This window comes from Thalia democratica, chromosome 8 (genome assembly GCF_965202585.1).
Source record: "Thalia democratica chromosome 8, ktThaDemo2.hap1.1, whole genome shotgun sequence".
NCBI lineage: Eukaryota > Metazoa > Chordata > Thaliacea > Salpida > Salpidae > Thalia > Thalia democratica.
In genome coordinates this window covers 36026492-36042394 of record NC_139172.1, presented here as the reverse complement: position 1 = coordinate 36042394, position 15903 = coordinate 36026492, and the positions used below count along the sequence as shown (strand labels likewise).

The 15903-nt window shown below is 30.2% G+C and overlaps 2 protein-coding genes across 2 annotated transcripts; one reads left to right on the top strand and one right to left on the bottom strand.

The window, feature by feature from the left end:
• Positions 1-5961: 5961 nt before the first annotated feature.
• LOC145843196 (kelch-like protein 7) lies at positions 5962-7383 on the top strand. Its single transcript, XM_082950656.1, has one exon. The coding sequence runs from the start codon at positions 5962-5964 to the stop codon at positions 7381-7383; it is 1422 nt and encodes a 473-aa protein (XP_082806782.1).
• Positions 7384-10741: 3358 nt separating this feature from the next.
• LOC145843195 (UNC93-like protein) lies at positions 10742-15544 on the bottom strand. Its single transcript, XM_082950654.1, has 5 exons — positions 15433-15544; positions 14171-14335; positions 12807-13463; positions 12104-12339; positions 10742-10966 (listed from the first exon to the last, which is right to left on the bottom strand). The coding sequence occupies exons 1-5, from the start codon at positions 15542-15544 to the stop codon at positions 10742-10744; spliced, it is 1395 nt and encodes a 464-aa protein (XP_082806780.1).
• Positions 15545-15903: the final 359 nt, after the last annotated feature.

Here is a 15903-nt window from a genome sequence, read left to right as displayed (position 1 = left end):
TTTCATAAAAAGTAAAAATAATCTGATTACATATTTTCGCCCTTGAATAGATGAATCCGCCCCTTTCGGCTAACCCTGAGCCTCATGAATATCAGTTTTCTATTAATAATGACAACAATAATAAATAAAATACTTTAGTGACTCTCCTGGTTAATTACACTACAACTTTGGCTCAGGCAAAAAAAAAGCCATTTTGTTTACTTAGTAAAAAAAATACAGTTTCTTGTAGTTAAAGTTAAAATAAACTTTACCTAAAAAGATAAGTAATTAATAAATAATTTTTCTTACAAGTAGTTATATAAAGCAGTGGTCTCCAAGCTTATCAAAATCTGTGCACCCTAAAATGCAAAACAATAATTTTGTGTACCTAAATGCGCAAATATCTAGAATAAATTTCAAATTTCCCGTATTATCTAGTGCAGGGTTTTCCAAACTTTTTTTACACTCAAACAAAGTTTATCAAAAAACTACGAAATACCTTTTTTTTTTGTTTTTCATTATCAACTCATCAATCAAAATATTTAGTGTAAGCTTCAAGTCATAGCCTTGTGGTCCTCTAAAAGTCCAATTGTTTTCTATAATACAAGGTTAACATAACATTTCATACTTTACATTATAAAGCAACAATTTTTAGTTTAAAGCATAAGGTTATTTAAGTCATATTTTTTTAAACCATAGATTTTTCAATACTTTTCTTTTCTTTATTTTTTTGTTTTGATTGTCAGTATTTTGTTTTTTTGTAGATCTTTTTTATTTATTTGTTCAAAAACTTTTTATAGAATAATCAGGCAACTTATGATCTTTTATATATGTTTTTATAAAAGTAAAACAGACATTTATAACTGTGATAATAAAATATAACACAGGGTATCTAAAATACCTGTAAAAACCTGTAATTAGATAGTTTAGACAAAATAAAACCTGGAAAATCCTTGATTTTTTAATAAAAATAACTAAAAAACTTGCAATTTTGAACAAAGTATTTTAAAGAACCTGAAAACATGGGATTTTTAAACATTTTTTTCATAATAAATAAGAAAATTTAAATTTGACACCATTTTCTACCATATAAATAAAAATATTTTTAATCAACAATTTTTTTTAATTAAAAAAATAACATTTAAAGTAGCTAAATAGTATAATTCTAATGAGTTATTATTGTTTTGCACAGTTTTAAACCTTAATCTTAACTTTGAACTGAAAATAGTCATACAAATGTGTACTTATAAAAATCTTGAAAAAATACAAAAAACTTGGAAGAAATTTCTTGAAAAATTTTGGCAGTCTTGATGTAAGTTTTAAACCTACCACTAAAATAAACTAAGACTTTTTTTCCTCTCCAATATGAACTCAAAAGTTTCAAGTTAAGGACTTCTTGCTCCTGAATTTCTTTTTTTTTATACAGGGTTAACATAACATTTTATACTTTACAGTATAATGCAACAAATTTTAGTTTAAAGCATAATTTTTAAAAGCCAAAAACTTTTCAATACTTTTCTTTTTGTTTTGCTTACTATTTTTTAATTTTTTATACATACCTTCTATTTATCTGTTCAAAAACGTTTTACGGAATTTTTAGGCAACTGATGATCTCTCATTTTCATACATAATAAAATGGAATTTAATAGTCATTTAAAATGTGATAATAAAATAGCTGGGAATCCAAATACCTAGAAAAACCTTAATTGATGCTGGAATTTGAGAACTTTCTTAAAAAACCTGGAATTTTAATATAAGTCACTAAGAAACCTGCAGTTTCAAACAAAGTTCACTTAAAAATCGGAAAAAATGGGAATTTTAAAAATATTTTACATGTTTAGTAAGAAAACTTTAATTTGACACAGTTTTCTACCATATAAATAATTTTTTTTGTCATCATCAAAATTATTATTTTTTAAACACACTTATAGTAGCTTAACAGTATTTTTTAATGTGTTATTATTGTTTTGCACAGTTTTTAACCTTAATCTTAGCTTCAAACTAAAAATAGTCCCAAAACCGTGTACTTATAAAAACCATGAAAAAAATTCATAAAAACCTTGAAGAAAGTTTTCGACATTTTTGGCAAGCTTGATAATATATAGTAATGTTTTAAAATTACCATTAAAAACACCAAAAACTTTTAATTTTGCTCTTTACTATCAACTTCATAATATCTAGTGTAAGTTTTAATCTATGGCCTTTTGACGCCCCCTTATACGACTTGTGGACTATTAATTGCTCTTTTTTTATAACACCTAGTATAAGTTTCAAACCTACCATTTAAAACTACTCAGAGCTAAGACCTTTTTTATTTTTCAATATCAACTGCAGAATATCTAGTAAAAGTTTCAAAATTTAGGATAATTTTTCACATTACGATTCATGAACCCCAAAATAAATTTCGTGTACAGTAGTGTGCACTAGTGTACACTGTGAAGACCAGTGATAATTTATAATAAATTACAATAAAGGATCAAAATTATCTTTTTAACTTCTATTTTTCTATTAAATGAAGAAAGAAAACATTGTTATAGTTGCATTATTATATGTTTTTTATGCAGAACTTATTTTGTAACATTAATAAAACATGATTTTAATATCTAAACTATTTAAAAAATTTATAGAAATACTATAACTATATTTTTAAAAAAAGTTTTTAATATAAGTTTAAATGCGATCTAAATTTAATCATATTATAAAAAAGTATACCAAGCTGAAATTTTTATGTAAAAGTATAAAAAAAATATTTATTTTAACTTATGATATATAAGAATATTTTTAATAAAAAAATTTATTAAGCTACACTTATGTAAAAAATTTTACTTAAGTTTTTATGTGAGGGGTTTAAGTTGTTATTAACCATTTAAAATAATATCTTATAGATTAAAAACATCTTTTAAAGTTTATATTTTTAGCATATTTTAGCTTTAAAAGTGTGTGATACAAGATACGTGTAGGTGTGAAACTTTCACGAGCGTATAAAATTGCACGAAGGTTCTTTTGCACAAAGACACTTTTGGACGGATGTTCAATTTTGCACAAAAATTTATTCAAGAAATTGAATTTTTATTTTATAATTTTAATTTTTTGTTCTATTGTCATTGTCATTTATTTTTTTACTATCACTGTTATCACTAAACCTTACTCTCGATCTGTAAGTTATTTTAAATTAGCTTTATATTTTTTATAAGTTGTTTTTTGTTTTATTTTTACTATCACTGTTACCCCTAACCCTTACTGTCGGTCTGTAGCTTTTCGATTCTCTTTTTTTAGATTAATTTATTTTAATTCATTCTTCTTGTGTTTTTTATAGTAATTTTATTAGTTTTATTTTTACTATCACTGTCACCCTAACCCTTACCCTCGGTCAGTAACTTTTTTATCTCCTGATTGTTTTTGTTGATTTATTTTTATTTTATTTATTTATTTATAACTTTCTTTTTTCTGTTTTTTTACTCTCGTGCAAAAATGACCGTTCGTGCAAAACTGTCACTCGTGAAAATCTGACCTTCCGTGTAAAATTGTCTTCGTTCAATTTAGTCCCCTCGTGAAATGTTGACCGGTTCCAACAAGATACATTCCACTGGTAAGTGTCAAAAATACAAAAAGAAGCAATTTTGCACGAAGAGCTCCTTTTGCACGAAGTTACACTTATCCACGAAACACTTTTGCATGGGTTGAATTTCTTTACAAGTTTATTGTTTTTTTTTTACTATCAATGTTACCCTTAACCTTTATCCTCGATCGGTAGCTCTTTTTATTCACTTTTATTTTCAAATTACTTAATTTTATTACTTTAGTGCAAAATTACCACTCGTGCACAATGACCCTCCGTGAAAAACTGTCTTGATGTAAAATTGACCCACATTGAGTTTCACAGATTATAGGCAGAAGCTATAAATAGAATTCAAATTTGCACGAGGGAAAAAATTGCACGTAAGCACTTTTGCATGAAAACAAAACTGCACGAAGACACTTTTAAACGAAGGGTTATTTTTGCAGAAGTGACTATTTTGCACGAAAAATTATTTGTGCACAGATTGGATTTTTTTAATTATAGGGCTAATTTATAAAGCAGGATTTTTTTAAAGTTAAAACATGAATAATTTTATAAAGAAAAAACGCAAAGTCTCAACAACTGAAAAATTTTGGAAAAACTTAAATGAAACAAATTTTGTCGGGTTTTGCAGAGCCAGAGTTGCCGAAGAAGAAAAAATTTTTCAAACTAAACAAATTCGAGCAGGTGAATTATTACATAATATTTACTACCATTTACTTAATACATGCTCATTTATATTTTTACAAAAAGCTAGTACAGTCGTTCTATTTTAGGGGTAGGCAACGTACTGACCGCGGGCCGGATCAAGCCCGCAGAGTTGAAAAGCCCAGTCCGATAACTTTTTTAAAATTTAAATGGAATTTGGCCCGCCGATGAAAATGACTGGCATGCAAAGTTTAATGTTACAAACTTTATACCATACTTTTACTACACAAATTGTAATAATTAGACTTCGATTGCATGTTTGAAAGTGTTTTTATTTTATATTTGTGTATAGTTATAAAAACACCGTTTTGTCCTAATGTTTTTGTTTTGTTCAAACTCAGTTGGAATATTCTTTTTTCAAATTACCCAAAGCAAAACTTTTATTTAAATCTGATATTTTACTTATCTACCTTTGGCAGTCTATCATTTTAATAACACTAATAAAATATTGACGAGTCAAAAGTCAAAGTCTTCCTGAAAAAACAGAGAGTTGTTTAAATTGATATCAAAAAAAGTAGTTTTTATCATTTTCCAAACAGCAGTTCACATCTGTTTTCAGTCAACTACTCAACTTTAAATTTTTATATTGTTTAAAAAATTCATAAGACACGTTTGGGACCGAAAACCGCTAATTAGTTATTTTTGAGTGAAATGAAATTAAAATAATTCAAATCATTTTTCAAATATGAATTGTCTCTCAGATTCATGCTACATTTGTTTAGGCATGTGAACGAATTGAATACCAACTTAATAGAAAGGTTACTTTCGCTAATAAACATTACTCTGTAGAAAAGGTATTAAAGTTAAAACTTATACTGTGTTTTTCAGTCTCAGTAAGAACAACTTGAATTATTTACCAACAGTTGCAAATATAGAACAGTCAGTGTTATAAGCGGAGAAGTACATTTATATCATAATTTTATTTTTCATTAAGTTTGATGTGACGATGAACTTTAGTATGACATTACATTTAGAAATTCAAAATTTAAAGAATTTAAAAACTTAATGCTAAACTTAGCAAGTCAAAGTTTGTCTCAAGTAATTTTTAGTAATCATAGTTTTGTATTTATAAAATTAGTATTAGTGCTTTTGCTTTTCAGGGTTATAATAAATATAATAATCTGAGTACTTAATAAACACTTAAAATGTCATACTTGTGAAATTTTTGTGAAAGAAATGATTTTGCAATAATGATCTATTAGACCCATAAAATTAGTATCTGGCCGAATAATAGTAGTTTCTAATTAAGACCCGGTTTTAAAAATTTATTATTCTGTTGGATCCGTATACTGGATCCAGTAGATTAATAACTCAAAATGCTCGGCTCGCCAAAAAATATTTTTTTTCGGACCCAGCCAGCCGATTAAAAAGTTGCCTACCCCTATTATACTTTAATTATATTAAATAACTAAATCCATTACTTTATATTGATTTTTTAAATAGAGATATGCAAATTAGTTGTTTTATTTGCAACCAGGTTTATTGCAACTAGTAAACTGCACACAACATTACAGGCTAGCAACATTGCTTACTATTTTAATTCACTTGAAGAGGTCGCAATTTTTTGTCATTGAAACCTGGTTGTAAATAAAATACTTAACACTGGCACATCCCTGTTTAAGTAAACTCTTTACATCTCTGTAAATTGAGCAATCTTTTTTAGTTGAAAAAATATTTATATTGATTTTTTAACAAATGCACATAAAACAGAAGATATGAAAACTGTTTCAAATTTGAAGATAAGCAAGATTTTGCTGAGTGAAGTTGAAGTAAGCAACCAGATTTGCGAAGTTTTCAAGGAGAAAACAAGTTTCAAGAATGTGGCGGCCTTTTATGAGATAACTGTCACCTTCAGTTTAAAAAACCTTTCTAAGGCTTTGCTGTGCTACATAGAACGATTTTTCACGGTGGTCGCTGAAACTGAAAACTTTCAGCAGCTGAGCTCTGCTCTGGTTGCAAAAGTGCTTGCAAGCTCTTCGCTGCATGTCACTTCCGAGCTTGAGGTCGTCAACGCAGCCAACGGTTGGCTGAGCCGCGACTTTGAAGGCAGAAGAGCTTTCGCGAGCGATCTCTTCGCAAAAGTGCGTCTCAGTTTGTTGTCGAGCGGCAGCTTGGAGCGTTTGCTGCGCGAAAGCTCGGCTTTTGCGGGAAACGACGAGCGCGCTACAATTTTACAAAACGTTGTTGACAGCAAAAAAGTTGAAAGCAAACTTTCCGCTCGTCACAGGTACTGCGGTCAAGACATGTTTGACGTGCTCGTCTGCGGAGGCTACTTCGGAAAAATGTTTTTCACCAACGTGCACAAGGTGGACGGTAGAAATTTTAAACCCTCCAAAGCTGACGCGTTGCAAATGAAAAGAACGCGAGCCCACTTCAAAGCAGTTTATCTGAGGGGAGAAGTTTATTTTCTTTATGGTTTCAACGGGTTCGGAACCGTAACACAGGTTGACAAATACTCTGTGCTCACCCAAACTTGGCAGCGCGTGTCGCAAGAGGACGTGAAGCAGGAAAATTTTTGCGCTTGCGCTTTGATGGACAAAATATATATTTGTGGGGGTGAAAGGAGAGATAAACGTAACGACGCTTATGTCCATAATCCAAGTGACACTGAAAGAATGTTCGACACGAAAGACTGCTCGTTCAAACCAATTGCTGAGATGATGCTCAGAAGAAACAACGCGGCTTGTTCGGCTTACCGAGGAAAAGTGGTCGTTTCCGGCGGGACTGTTGACGGAGCGCACTCGCGCGCAGTCGAAGCGTACGACCACGAGACGAACGAGTGGGCGCAAATGCCGAGCATGCTGGGCGCCAGAGAATATCACGGACAAGTGGCCGTCAGAAACAAGCTGTTCATAATCGCACGTCCCGCATTCTATCCCTCTCGTGAAAGCTGCGAAGTCTTTGATTCCGACTGCCAGCAGTTCGCGCTGATCAAGAGACCGGTGAGAAGAGATCAGAAATCAAGCCGCTTCAGAGTTGTTTCAATCGGTGAAAAGATTGTTGCCTACAGTGCCTACTCGCGATCATATTGGTGCTACGACATTGGCAAAGATCAATGGTGTGAAGAAGAGTTTGAGTTGACAGAAAACATTATTGGTTTTTGTTGCGTAAAAGTACCTAAGCTTATTATCTATTGAAAACACTTTACACGTTTAAGTAACTTATTGTTTTGGACTAATACATAATTTAATATTTGTTGCTATTTTTAAAATAAATCTGTTCAATTTAGATAACGTATATTTAAGCGTTTAATTTTAAAATAAAAAAGATCGTCACCTATAGTACATAACCAATTGAATGTAATTCTTGAGTATTTTTAAAAAATTATCTATAAGTAATTAATTTAATGAAATCCTACTGATAGGTAACTTAGAGTCTTAATAATTTAAAAAAGTTTGGTTTTTTAACCATTCTTATTTTTTAAGTAATAAATATAGGTTTTCTAATTTTGAAAGTTTTTCAATTTAATTGAATTGTTTAATTCAATAAATACAGTACGTTGGCAATTTCTACAATTTTTTAACAGTACTTTTAAATTTAATAACTCTTAATAAAGATAACAAAACATGTATGCATAAATTCCATATCTGTTCAGGAACTTAAGCTTATACTTAATGGTAATACGAAGCAACGTTTGTTAGACAAAGTTTAAATTACTTAGAATAAAAATACGGGCCTCGTAAAACACTCCAATGCATTCAAAATCGCAACTGTTACTGTTGGTCTCAGTAAATTAATAATGTTGAACGGCAGCAAGCTCAAAAATCAATTACAACCCAGACATGAGCTTGCCTGAACTGCGCAATGCTTGAAGGAGTCATAATTTCTCCCGCCGGTTGATTTTCTACCGTACGAAGTTGGAGCTGCGAGAAAGCGACTCTTCGTGCATATTTGAGCACCGGCCGTTGTTAATATCTATAATAAACTACTTTGAAGTTGAAAACCGAAATAAATAATTAAGTTACAAATAGTAAGTGAAATAACAAAGCAATATTTTTCCGCTAGTTTCATGAACCAAAACTTTGTAAAACTTTCTGAATTTTTTTTATAGCACACTACTTAAAAAAAATCCAGATCAGATCCATACAAGGGTTTCCTAAACTAAGCCAATTTGCTCCTTTTTGGACTATAGCCGATTTAACTTTCAAGGATAAAATTTAGTTTTATTACTTTCTGCTTTCGAAATATTCACTAAAAAGTATTTGTTAAACTTTTTGTTGTGTTTCATGTTATAACGGACAATAAAATGTTGTTATCTATAAATAAAACAATTGTTAATTAGTTAGATTTATAGAAAGAAAGTTTAACATCTTGATTATTTAAACACACCAAGTTTTAATTAATTTTCTTACTGTTTTTTTTTTCATTTGCCAGAATTTTAGAAAAGTTAGGAAAAGGTTAAATAGGCAAGACTAGAAAATATTTAAAAACCCTATTTTATAAACTTGGTATTTTCAAGCAACTCTAGACAGTTTTATGTGTAATCTTATTTTTAAATATATGTTATTATTTAAAAATGTATCTTAAGTGTAATCATAAAGTACCGACACAAATTATTTCGTTCCTACTTTTATTATTTATGTTTGACTGCCTTAAGACTATATATACACTTTGGTTACTTTTAAACATACTTTTTTTTTTAGTTTATTTGTTTAGTAGCGTTTTCATAAACACTCATATCAAAAAACTTAAAACTTATAGTGTTAATGAGTTGTTAATTTTTGAATTTTTTATCACAATTGGCCCGCGACTGGAATTAGAAAATTTAAGGACAGTAGTTTTTTATTTGAATAAATTTTATGCTTAAACGAAATTAACTATCTCAAGAAAAATCTTAATCAGCATTTCTACAACTTTTTTTCTTATTTTCAACATAATGAAGCTGCTTTTTGGTAATTGTTAAGTATCTAAAAAAAACATCATCCTAAAAATTATATAACTTCTTCTTAAACACATACTATTAAAAATAATAAAGTTACCTGCACAAGGAGATACGATATATATGACGGAAAAAACAAAAATTTTCATTTAAAAGCTTAATGTTTTGACAATTGTGTTAAAACTGTCAAGAAAGTTTCAAATAAGCTTTAGGTTTAGTGTAGTATTAAACAGAAATTTTAAGTCTAGTTTTTGTTAACTTTTGGTTGAAACAAACTTTATAAGATGTTCTGAGAACAGACATTTTTTGTGAATAAGAACTTGTTGTTGATATACTAGTCCTGATTTAAAATTAATATTTTCAAGTTGACAATTTGCAAGTCAAAACTTGGTACAATTTTTTTGTTGAATAATCTAAACCTAAAAGCTCACAAAATTGTTACTAGAATGGAGAAAACACAAACACTTTGTTGAATTGCCGGAATAAGTGTTAAACAGCGATATTTTATGCAAACAGTGAACTTTACTCACCTTTACAAAATTTCTACTTATTGTTTATGATGAATAATGGTCAGCTAACTTTACAAGTCACTACGTTTTATTGAATATATAAAGTTATTTAGAAACCGAGTAATAAATATAAAGTAATACTAACACCCAAGAGATATATTAAAAATAGCCAAGCTCAAAACATTTTAAAGAACATAACGGATAAAAAAATTCATACTTATTTAATAAATCAATGCTACTTTAGTCTTTTTTTTACAAATCAGACAGACAGATTGAGTAGTGTATCTTTTATAATAAAGAGCCTAAAAACACTATAATATAAACTTTGTTTCAAAAATATAAGTAACTTTTAAAAATAACGTGGCATAAATAAAACTTGACAACAATATAAGTTTAAGTAAAAACAATTTAAAACTTTAAAAAGTTTGAACTACAAAATCTTCAAAGAAGTCTAAAACAATAAAATATTTTTTAAATTATAATTTTTATACTTGAACCATAAAATTAAACTAACATATTTTACATTCAGCTTTTACTATATAATATAAGTCTAATCTCAGTCTCTAGATCTTATCCAAAACAACAACAATAATAAATGTAAAGATTTATTAAACACCAACAATAGTATAAAGAAAAATTAAATAAAATCGATAGACAAATGTAGACGGAATTTAAAACGTGTATAAGGAAACAAACAACTTTACATAGACACAGAAAATTTTTAAAAATTAAAACATATATAACAACATAAAAACTTTGTCAAAGAAATAGTTACAGAAAATAAAAGGGTTATTTGAAAATTACAGCTTGTTAAATAACTACTAAGTAAATGAGATTTTTAAACTTCATATTTTAAAAATAATAAAACACTTTTACTATAAACAAACTAGTCTAAAACTAACTGTATAAAACAAATATTCCTTCATAAATTTTGTACTTAAAAGCTTCTTAAATTTTGAAAGCACAGTTAATTTTATTAACTAGAATTACTTATTTACAGTAAACTAAATTAAACTAGTTAATCTATTAAAAAACCTTGTTAAACCTACTTCAAAACCCAAAAAAAACATAGCTCAAAACACCACCGCCACCTAGCGGATAAAACATTTACCAAAACCTCGACTCCTTGTCCCGCATCCTCCAAGCAACCAGCAGCGTCCCGGTGCCCACGGTGGTGGTTGCCATGACGAAAGCCAGCTGGGCGACGGGGAGCATGACCCCGCTCAACCCGTACAATATGGTCGCCGCAAGGGACTCCCACAGGCTCTGAAGGGCCGAGCTGGCGACCAGGTCGTCACCGGAAGTCCAGATGAGGCAGTAGAGCGCGGGAACCTTTGAAAATATTTCAATTAAAAAGGCAACTGCGGTCGTGTTTAAATTAAACTCGTAGCTCTAAAACTGCTTTTAAAACCTTTGTAAAAAGTTGTTCGTGAAGTTTCCCAAAGTATCCTGTGTTGCCCCCTATGGCCCTCTACAACCCCCTTAAGAGACATTTTAGCAAGTCAGGGGGCTGACTAAGATAATTTTTAACAAAAACTTCGACTGTACGTTCTGATGTTTTTATTAAAGAGAAAAAGGTCTTAGGCACAATACATAGAAGATTTAGAACTTAATAATGTTATACATTCTGGGGCTTGAAATAAGTAATTTTATTTACTAAAGATGGGGCATTTGTAAAAGTGAATGAAGGAAACCTTGATGTAGTACAAATTATAGTTCAAGTTGTTTATTTGGATCAGAAAACTGTACTAAAGTTATGAGTTTTTAACTGAAACTACTTCGTTGAACATTCAAGTGTCTTTGTTAATATAACACAATTTAAAATACATTTTACTTATTAAAACACCTTTATCCTGCTACAAACGAAAATACAAGCTTATCAGACATCAGACAACTTTTATAATTCTAATGTAAAATTATACGCAGCTCCAAATCTATTTTTAAATGTTTTATGTTTAATTTCAACTCATACTCACAAAGAGGACTTACAGAATCTCAGTAAAAAATTAATCAAGTAGTTTCTAAAAATATTCTGTTCCGCTCCCTCAGGCAAATCAGCAGACTTGAAGGGAGCTGTAAGTTCGATGCGTTTCACGAAAAATCTGAAACTTAGACTGTAGAACCTCGGGTTTGTATTGAGAAAAAATATAAGCTCCCAGGCACAATTCACTGAAAATTTAGAACTTAAATTGATATTATGGGGTTTGAAATGAGTGGGGCGATCATGATTTAGTTTACTGAAAATTTGTGCAAGTGAAAAAGGGAAACCTTGGTGTAGTACAACTTATAGTTTGAGTCGTTTATTGGGGTCTGTATTAAAGTTATAAGTTTTTAAGTGAAGCTTAATTAAGTGTCTTTATCAGTATAATACATTTTCAAATACATTTTTTCTAAATAAAACACCTTAAACCCGCTACAAAACAAAAGCTTATTGCAAACAGCTCATACAACTCTAATCAATCTACCAACTTGTGACTTCATGATTCCGTTGGTCACCCCAAACCCTCCTGCGATGACGTAATAAACCCATATGACGTCACTGGGCCGCCACACAAGTAGGGCGACGAGGATGCAGGTTTCCAGGACGGCCGTGACCAGGATCACCATGGAAACGGGGATTTTTTTGGAGAGGTAGGCGGAGGAGAAACTGCTCATTGCCATCGCCGCCCCCAACACCGCCATGCAGTTTGTCACGTGAGTAATTCCTTAAAATGTAAAATAAAGCTTAAAGTGCCTGTAACGCATTTGGTATAAATAAAAAAAAAACTAAGCTTCTGAGTTTCATTACATTGTCGTATTTTGTTTTAATATTATTTTTGGCTTTCTTGAATTTTTACTTTTCTGCTTGAGGAACAGTAACTTTAAATTAACTTTTTAATATACACATATTTAGACAAAAAATTTAACTGAAAATTTATAAAGTTTAATAACTTAATCTAGGTATAAACAACAGTTTAAGTTTTAAATACCTGTCCGTATGACTGAATTTTTTTTAATACACAATTCTCTCTAATTCTTATAAAGTTTGAAGATCAAGAAAAAAAAAACTTACAGTAGTTATGCTTTCACATTTCAAACTACCACAACGCCTAAAATTATTTAAAAATTTTGTTTCTGTACAAAGAAACTTATTTCAATTAAATCAACTATATATCATGAAATATTTACTAACCAATGGCGCAAGAGATCCAGGCGCTGGTGAACTGGCCCATGACGAACGCCCACAAAAAACCCCCCCTCATGGTGATGGGCATGAGCAGCAATGCGGGCTTGTCCCTCCTCAAAACCTTGAAGATCAGCTTCAGCAGCCTCAACGTGCTCTTCTCCTCTATAACTTCGGGGGATTCCCCTTCTGCTACTTCTATGTCGTTGCTACGGAAACTGGGTTCGGTTTCGTAGAGGAACAGGCACAAGAGGGCGCCGACCAGCTGCATGGCCAGGAAGACGCCCAAACCCAACTTTACTTTCTCCCTTGGAAGGGAGTTAACCTCCGATGAGGAGTTCTGGGGAGCTTCACCAATTGTGTAAAACAGCCCGCAGTCGGTGGAATTGTACGACGTCATGTTGCTCATCGTGACGTCATTCGACGACGTCACGGAAGCGAGGAAGGAGATGACGAGGTTGCCGACGATGACGGCGAACGAGAAAACGGCGAAGAAGACGCCGAAGAACAAGTAGGTGGTTTTTTCCGCGCTTTTCTGCCGCGCGGTGGCATGCCACACCGCGACCTTGGCCACGTAGACCCGCACGCTGCTCCATAACAACGAGGCGCCCGTCCCCAGCAACACGGCGGCGGGAACGATGGTGTGAGCGACCGGGTAGAAATTTGCTGCGAAAAAAGTTATAAACTGAAGCGAAGTTTGTTTATTAAAACGGTCTTATTAGTTTAGAAATATCTTGTTTTTTGAAAAGTAATATATTTAAACACAACTGAGTCGTTATAATAGCTTTGTATGAATAAAATTTATATAACAAATTTAATTTGTACTGTAAATTAATCACTGATTTATATAGAAAAAAAAGTATGAATAAATAAATAAAGAATAATAATGAAGCATTAACAACATTTTATTTTAAACGACAAAATTTTGTTAAGTTTCTGACAAAGTATTGATGCTTAAAACCGTCTAAAATTATGCTAACAAAAAATATTTTTTGTTTTTCAAACATATTTTATGCATTTAATGTTCAGTAGTTTTATAAGCGTGGTTGCCACAAATGGAGTTTTTAAATCTAGCGGTTGCAAATACAATGGTTTATTAGCTTTAGACTATTAATCGTCTAACTTTAAGAAATTAAGTTTAAGTTGTATGAACTTTAAATTTATAGATTTTGAGAAGCATTATTTTATAACGGCTTACATTTCATTAGCTAGTTAGACTTTTCATAAAAGTGAATTAAGATATAAAAATATATAAGAATTCAAAACGAATGTTTAGTAGTTTTTCATTAAACGACTGTAAGCAGGTTTCACATTAAAAAACAGTAGAGTTCGTAGTCAATAAAAACATTTCATAGGCAACAACGCCAACAAACCGGCAGTGTAGGTTGCGTACGCGAGAGTTGAAATGCAGAGAATTTTCCTGCAATCGAGCATGTTCATCACTAGGGGGGGCAAGAACATGGAAGTTGTGAGAAACGTCAGGTACAAGAGACCCAGAGCGACCATCCCGACTTCCTTGTTCAAATTGCTTTGCAAACCTGAAACATGGTAGTTTACGGGGTTTTTTAAAAGTTATTAAGTTTAAATAAAAACGAAATGCTTGCAAAACCCATTGGTTATAAGTAATTTACGATTTGGAGTTGTTAGAAAATATTTTTATAGTGATTTTACAAATTAATTGTTTATTTAAGTTGTTTTGTATTCTGATAATACAAACCTAATTTACTTGTAGCCTTAATAATTAAAAAAGAGTAGTAAAACAATATTGTTAAAATGTGTTCTGTTTTATAAACAAAGACTTTTAACTGAAAACTTTAAGCACTATTGGCAAGCTAGTTAACAAGTAAGACCTTACTTGTAGAATATTACTTTATTTAAATAGAGACAATCATGAAAAACATAAAGTTAGAGTTAACGAAATTTAATTATTTACTGATTACTTCACAACTTTTTTAAAAGAGAATAGTTAAAACTTAAAATTTTTGAATTGCTTTGAAATAATAATAAACGCAAACAGTATTGTTTTTTGTAATTGACCGGCATTTATAACTTTTAAACATTGTACAATATTAAAATTGTTTTACTAGTTTTTAAAAATAAAACCAAAATATTTTCAAAAATGTATTTTGCTACATAGTTTGCAGATGCTATATTTAGTTTACAAGATTTTACAAAAAATTAACTTTTCTTTTTTTCATTTTGCAACTGGAATCATGACAAGCTGGTAATGTTTTAATTTTTTTGTTTTAAACCAATTTGTAATACTATGTTGCATACTCTGTAGATGTTGCTTTGTTAGTTTTATAATAAATAATCAAAAAACCTTCATTAAGAATGTTTCAAAACAAAAGTAGTATACGAAAACTTATAAAATTTATACTACTTTTGCGAATACATTAGATAAAGTGCTATTTTACACAAAACGCAAACAAATTGTTCGGTTAAAAATTCAAGTAAAAAACAAAACCTTTACCAAATGAAACTATAAACACTAAAAATAAAAACATTATAGATAGAGCTTAAACAAGGTAGACAGTTTTCAGTTTTTGTTTTATTTAAAATAAATTTAAAATAGTCTTTAGTTTTGTTTATTTTGCAACATTTTAAAATTGTAAAACATTCTAACAAACTTTACCTTCAAGTGAAATAAATGCAGAAAAATTCAATAATTCAGCTACTGAAACTAAAATTAATGACCCGAAACATTTCCATTCTACTGATTTTGCATAGTTCGAATCTTTCGACATTTTTTTATTTTTTTCAATTATATTTAAAAAGTTTTTATAATACCTGTTAGTAAAAATCGTTAAAATTTTAAAACGGAATTCAAAAAGTAAAATAAGATGTTAAATCTAGGCAAAATATGAAATGATAATTTTATAATATAATTTACATTCAAGAAAGATTACGAAGCTGAAACAATTTTAAAACATTTTTATTACAGTCTTGATTTTAGTTTTATAACCTTAACGCTAATGAATGGACTACATAAATAAAATGCACCAGTTAAAGAATTCTCCACGCCGAAAAGTGATAGATAGTGCTTTAATTTTGTGAAATGTACTTTTATCGTCCGCTGCTGTGCTGTATTTATTTATTCTTTTTT

Bases quoted from the DNA above. Each gene is read 5' to 3' on its own strand.
- LOC145843196 (XM_082950656.1), top strand. From the start codon at position 5,962: ATGAAAACTGTTTCAAATTTGAAGATAAGCAAGATTTTGCTGAGTGAA.
- LOC145843195 (XM_082950654.1), bottom strand. From the start codon at position 15,544: ATGTCGAAAGATTCGAACTATGCAAAATCAGTAGAATGGAAATGTTTC. The intron at 13,464-14,170 runs GTTTGTTGGCGT...CTTTTTTCGCAG, and splicing joins GTACGCAACCTACACTGCCG to CAAATTTCTACCCGGTCGCT. The intron at 12,340-12,806 runs GTTAGTAAATAT...TTACATTTTAAG, and splicing joins CTGGATCTCTTGCGCCATTG to GAATTACTCACGTGACAAAC.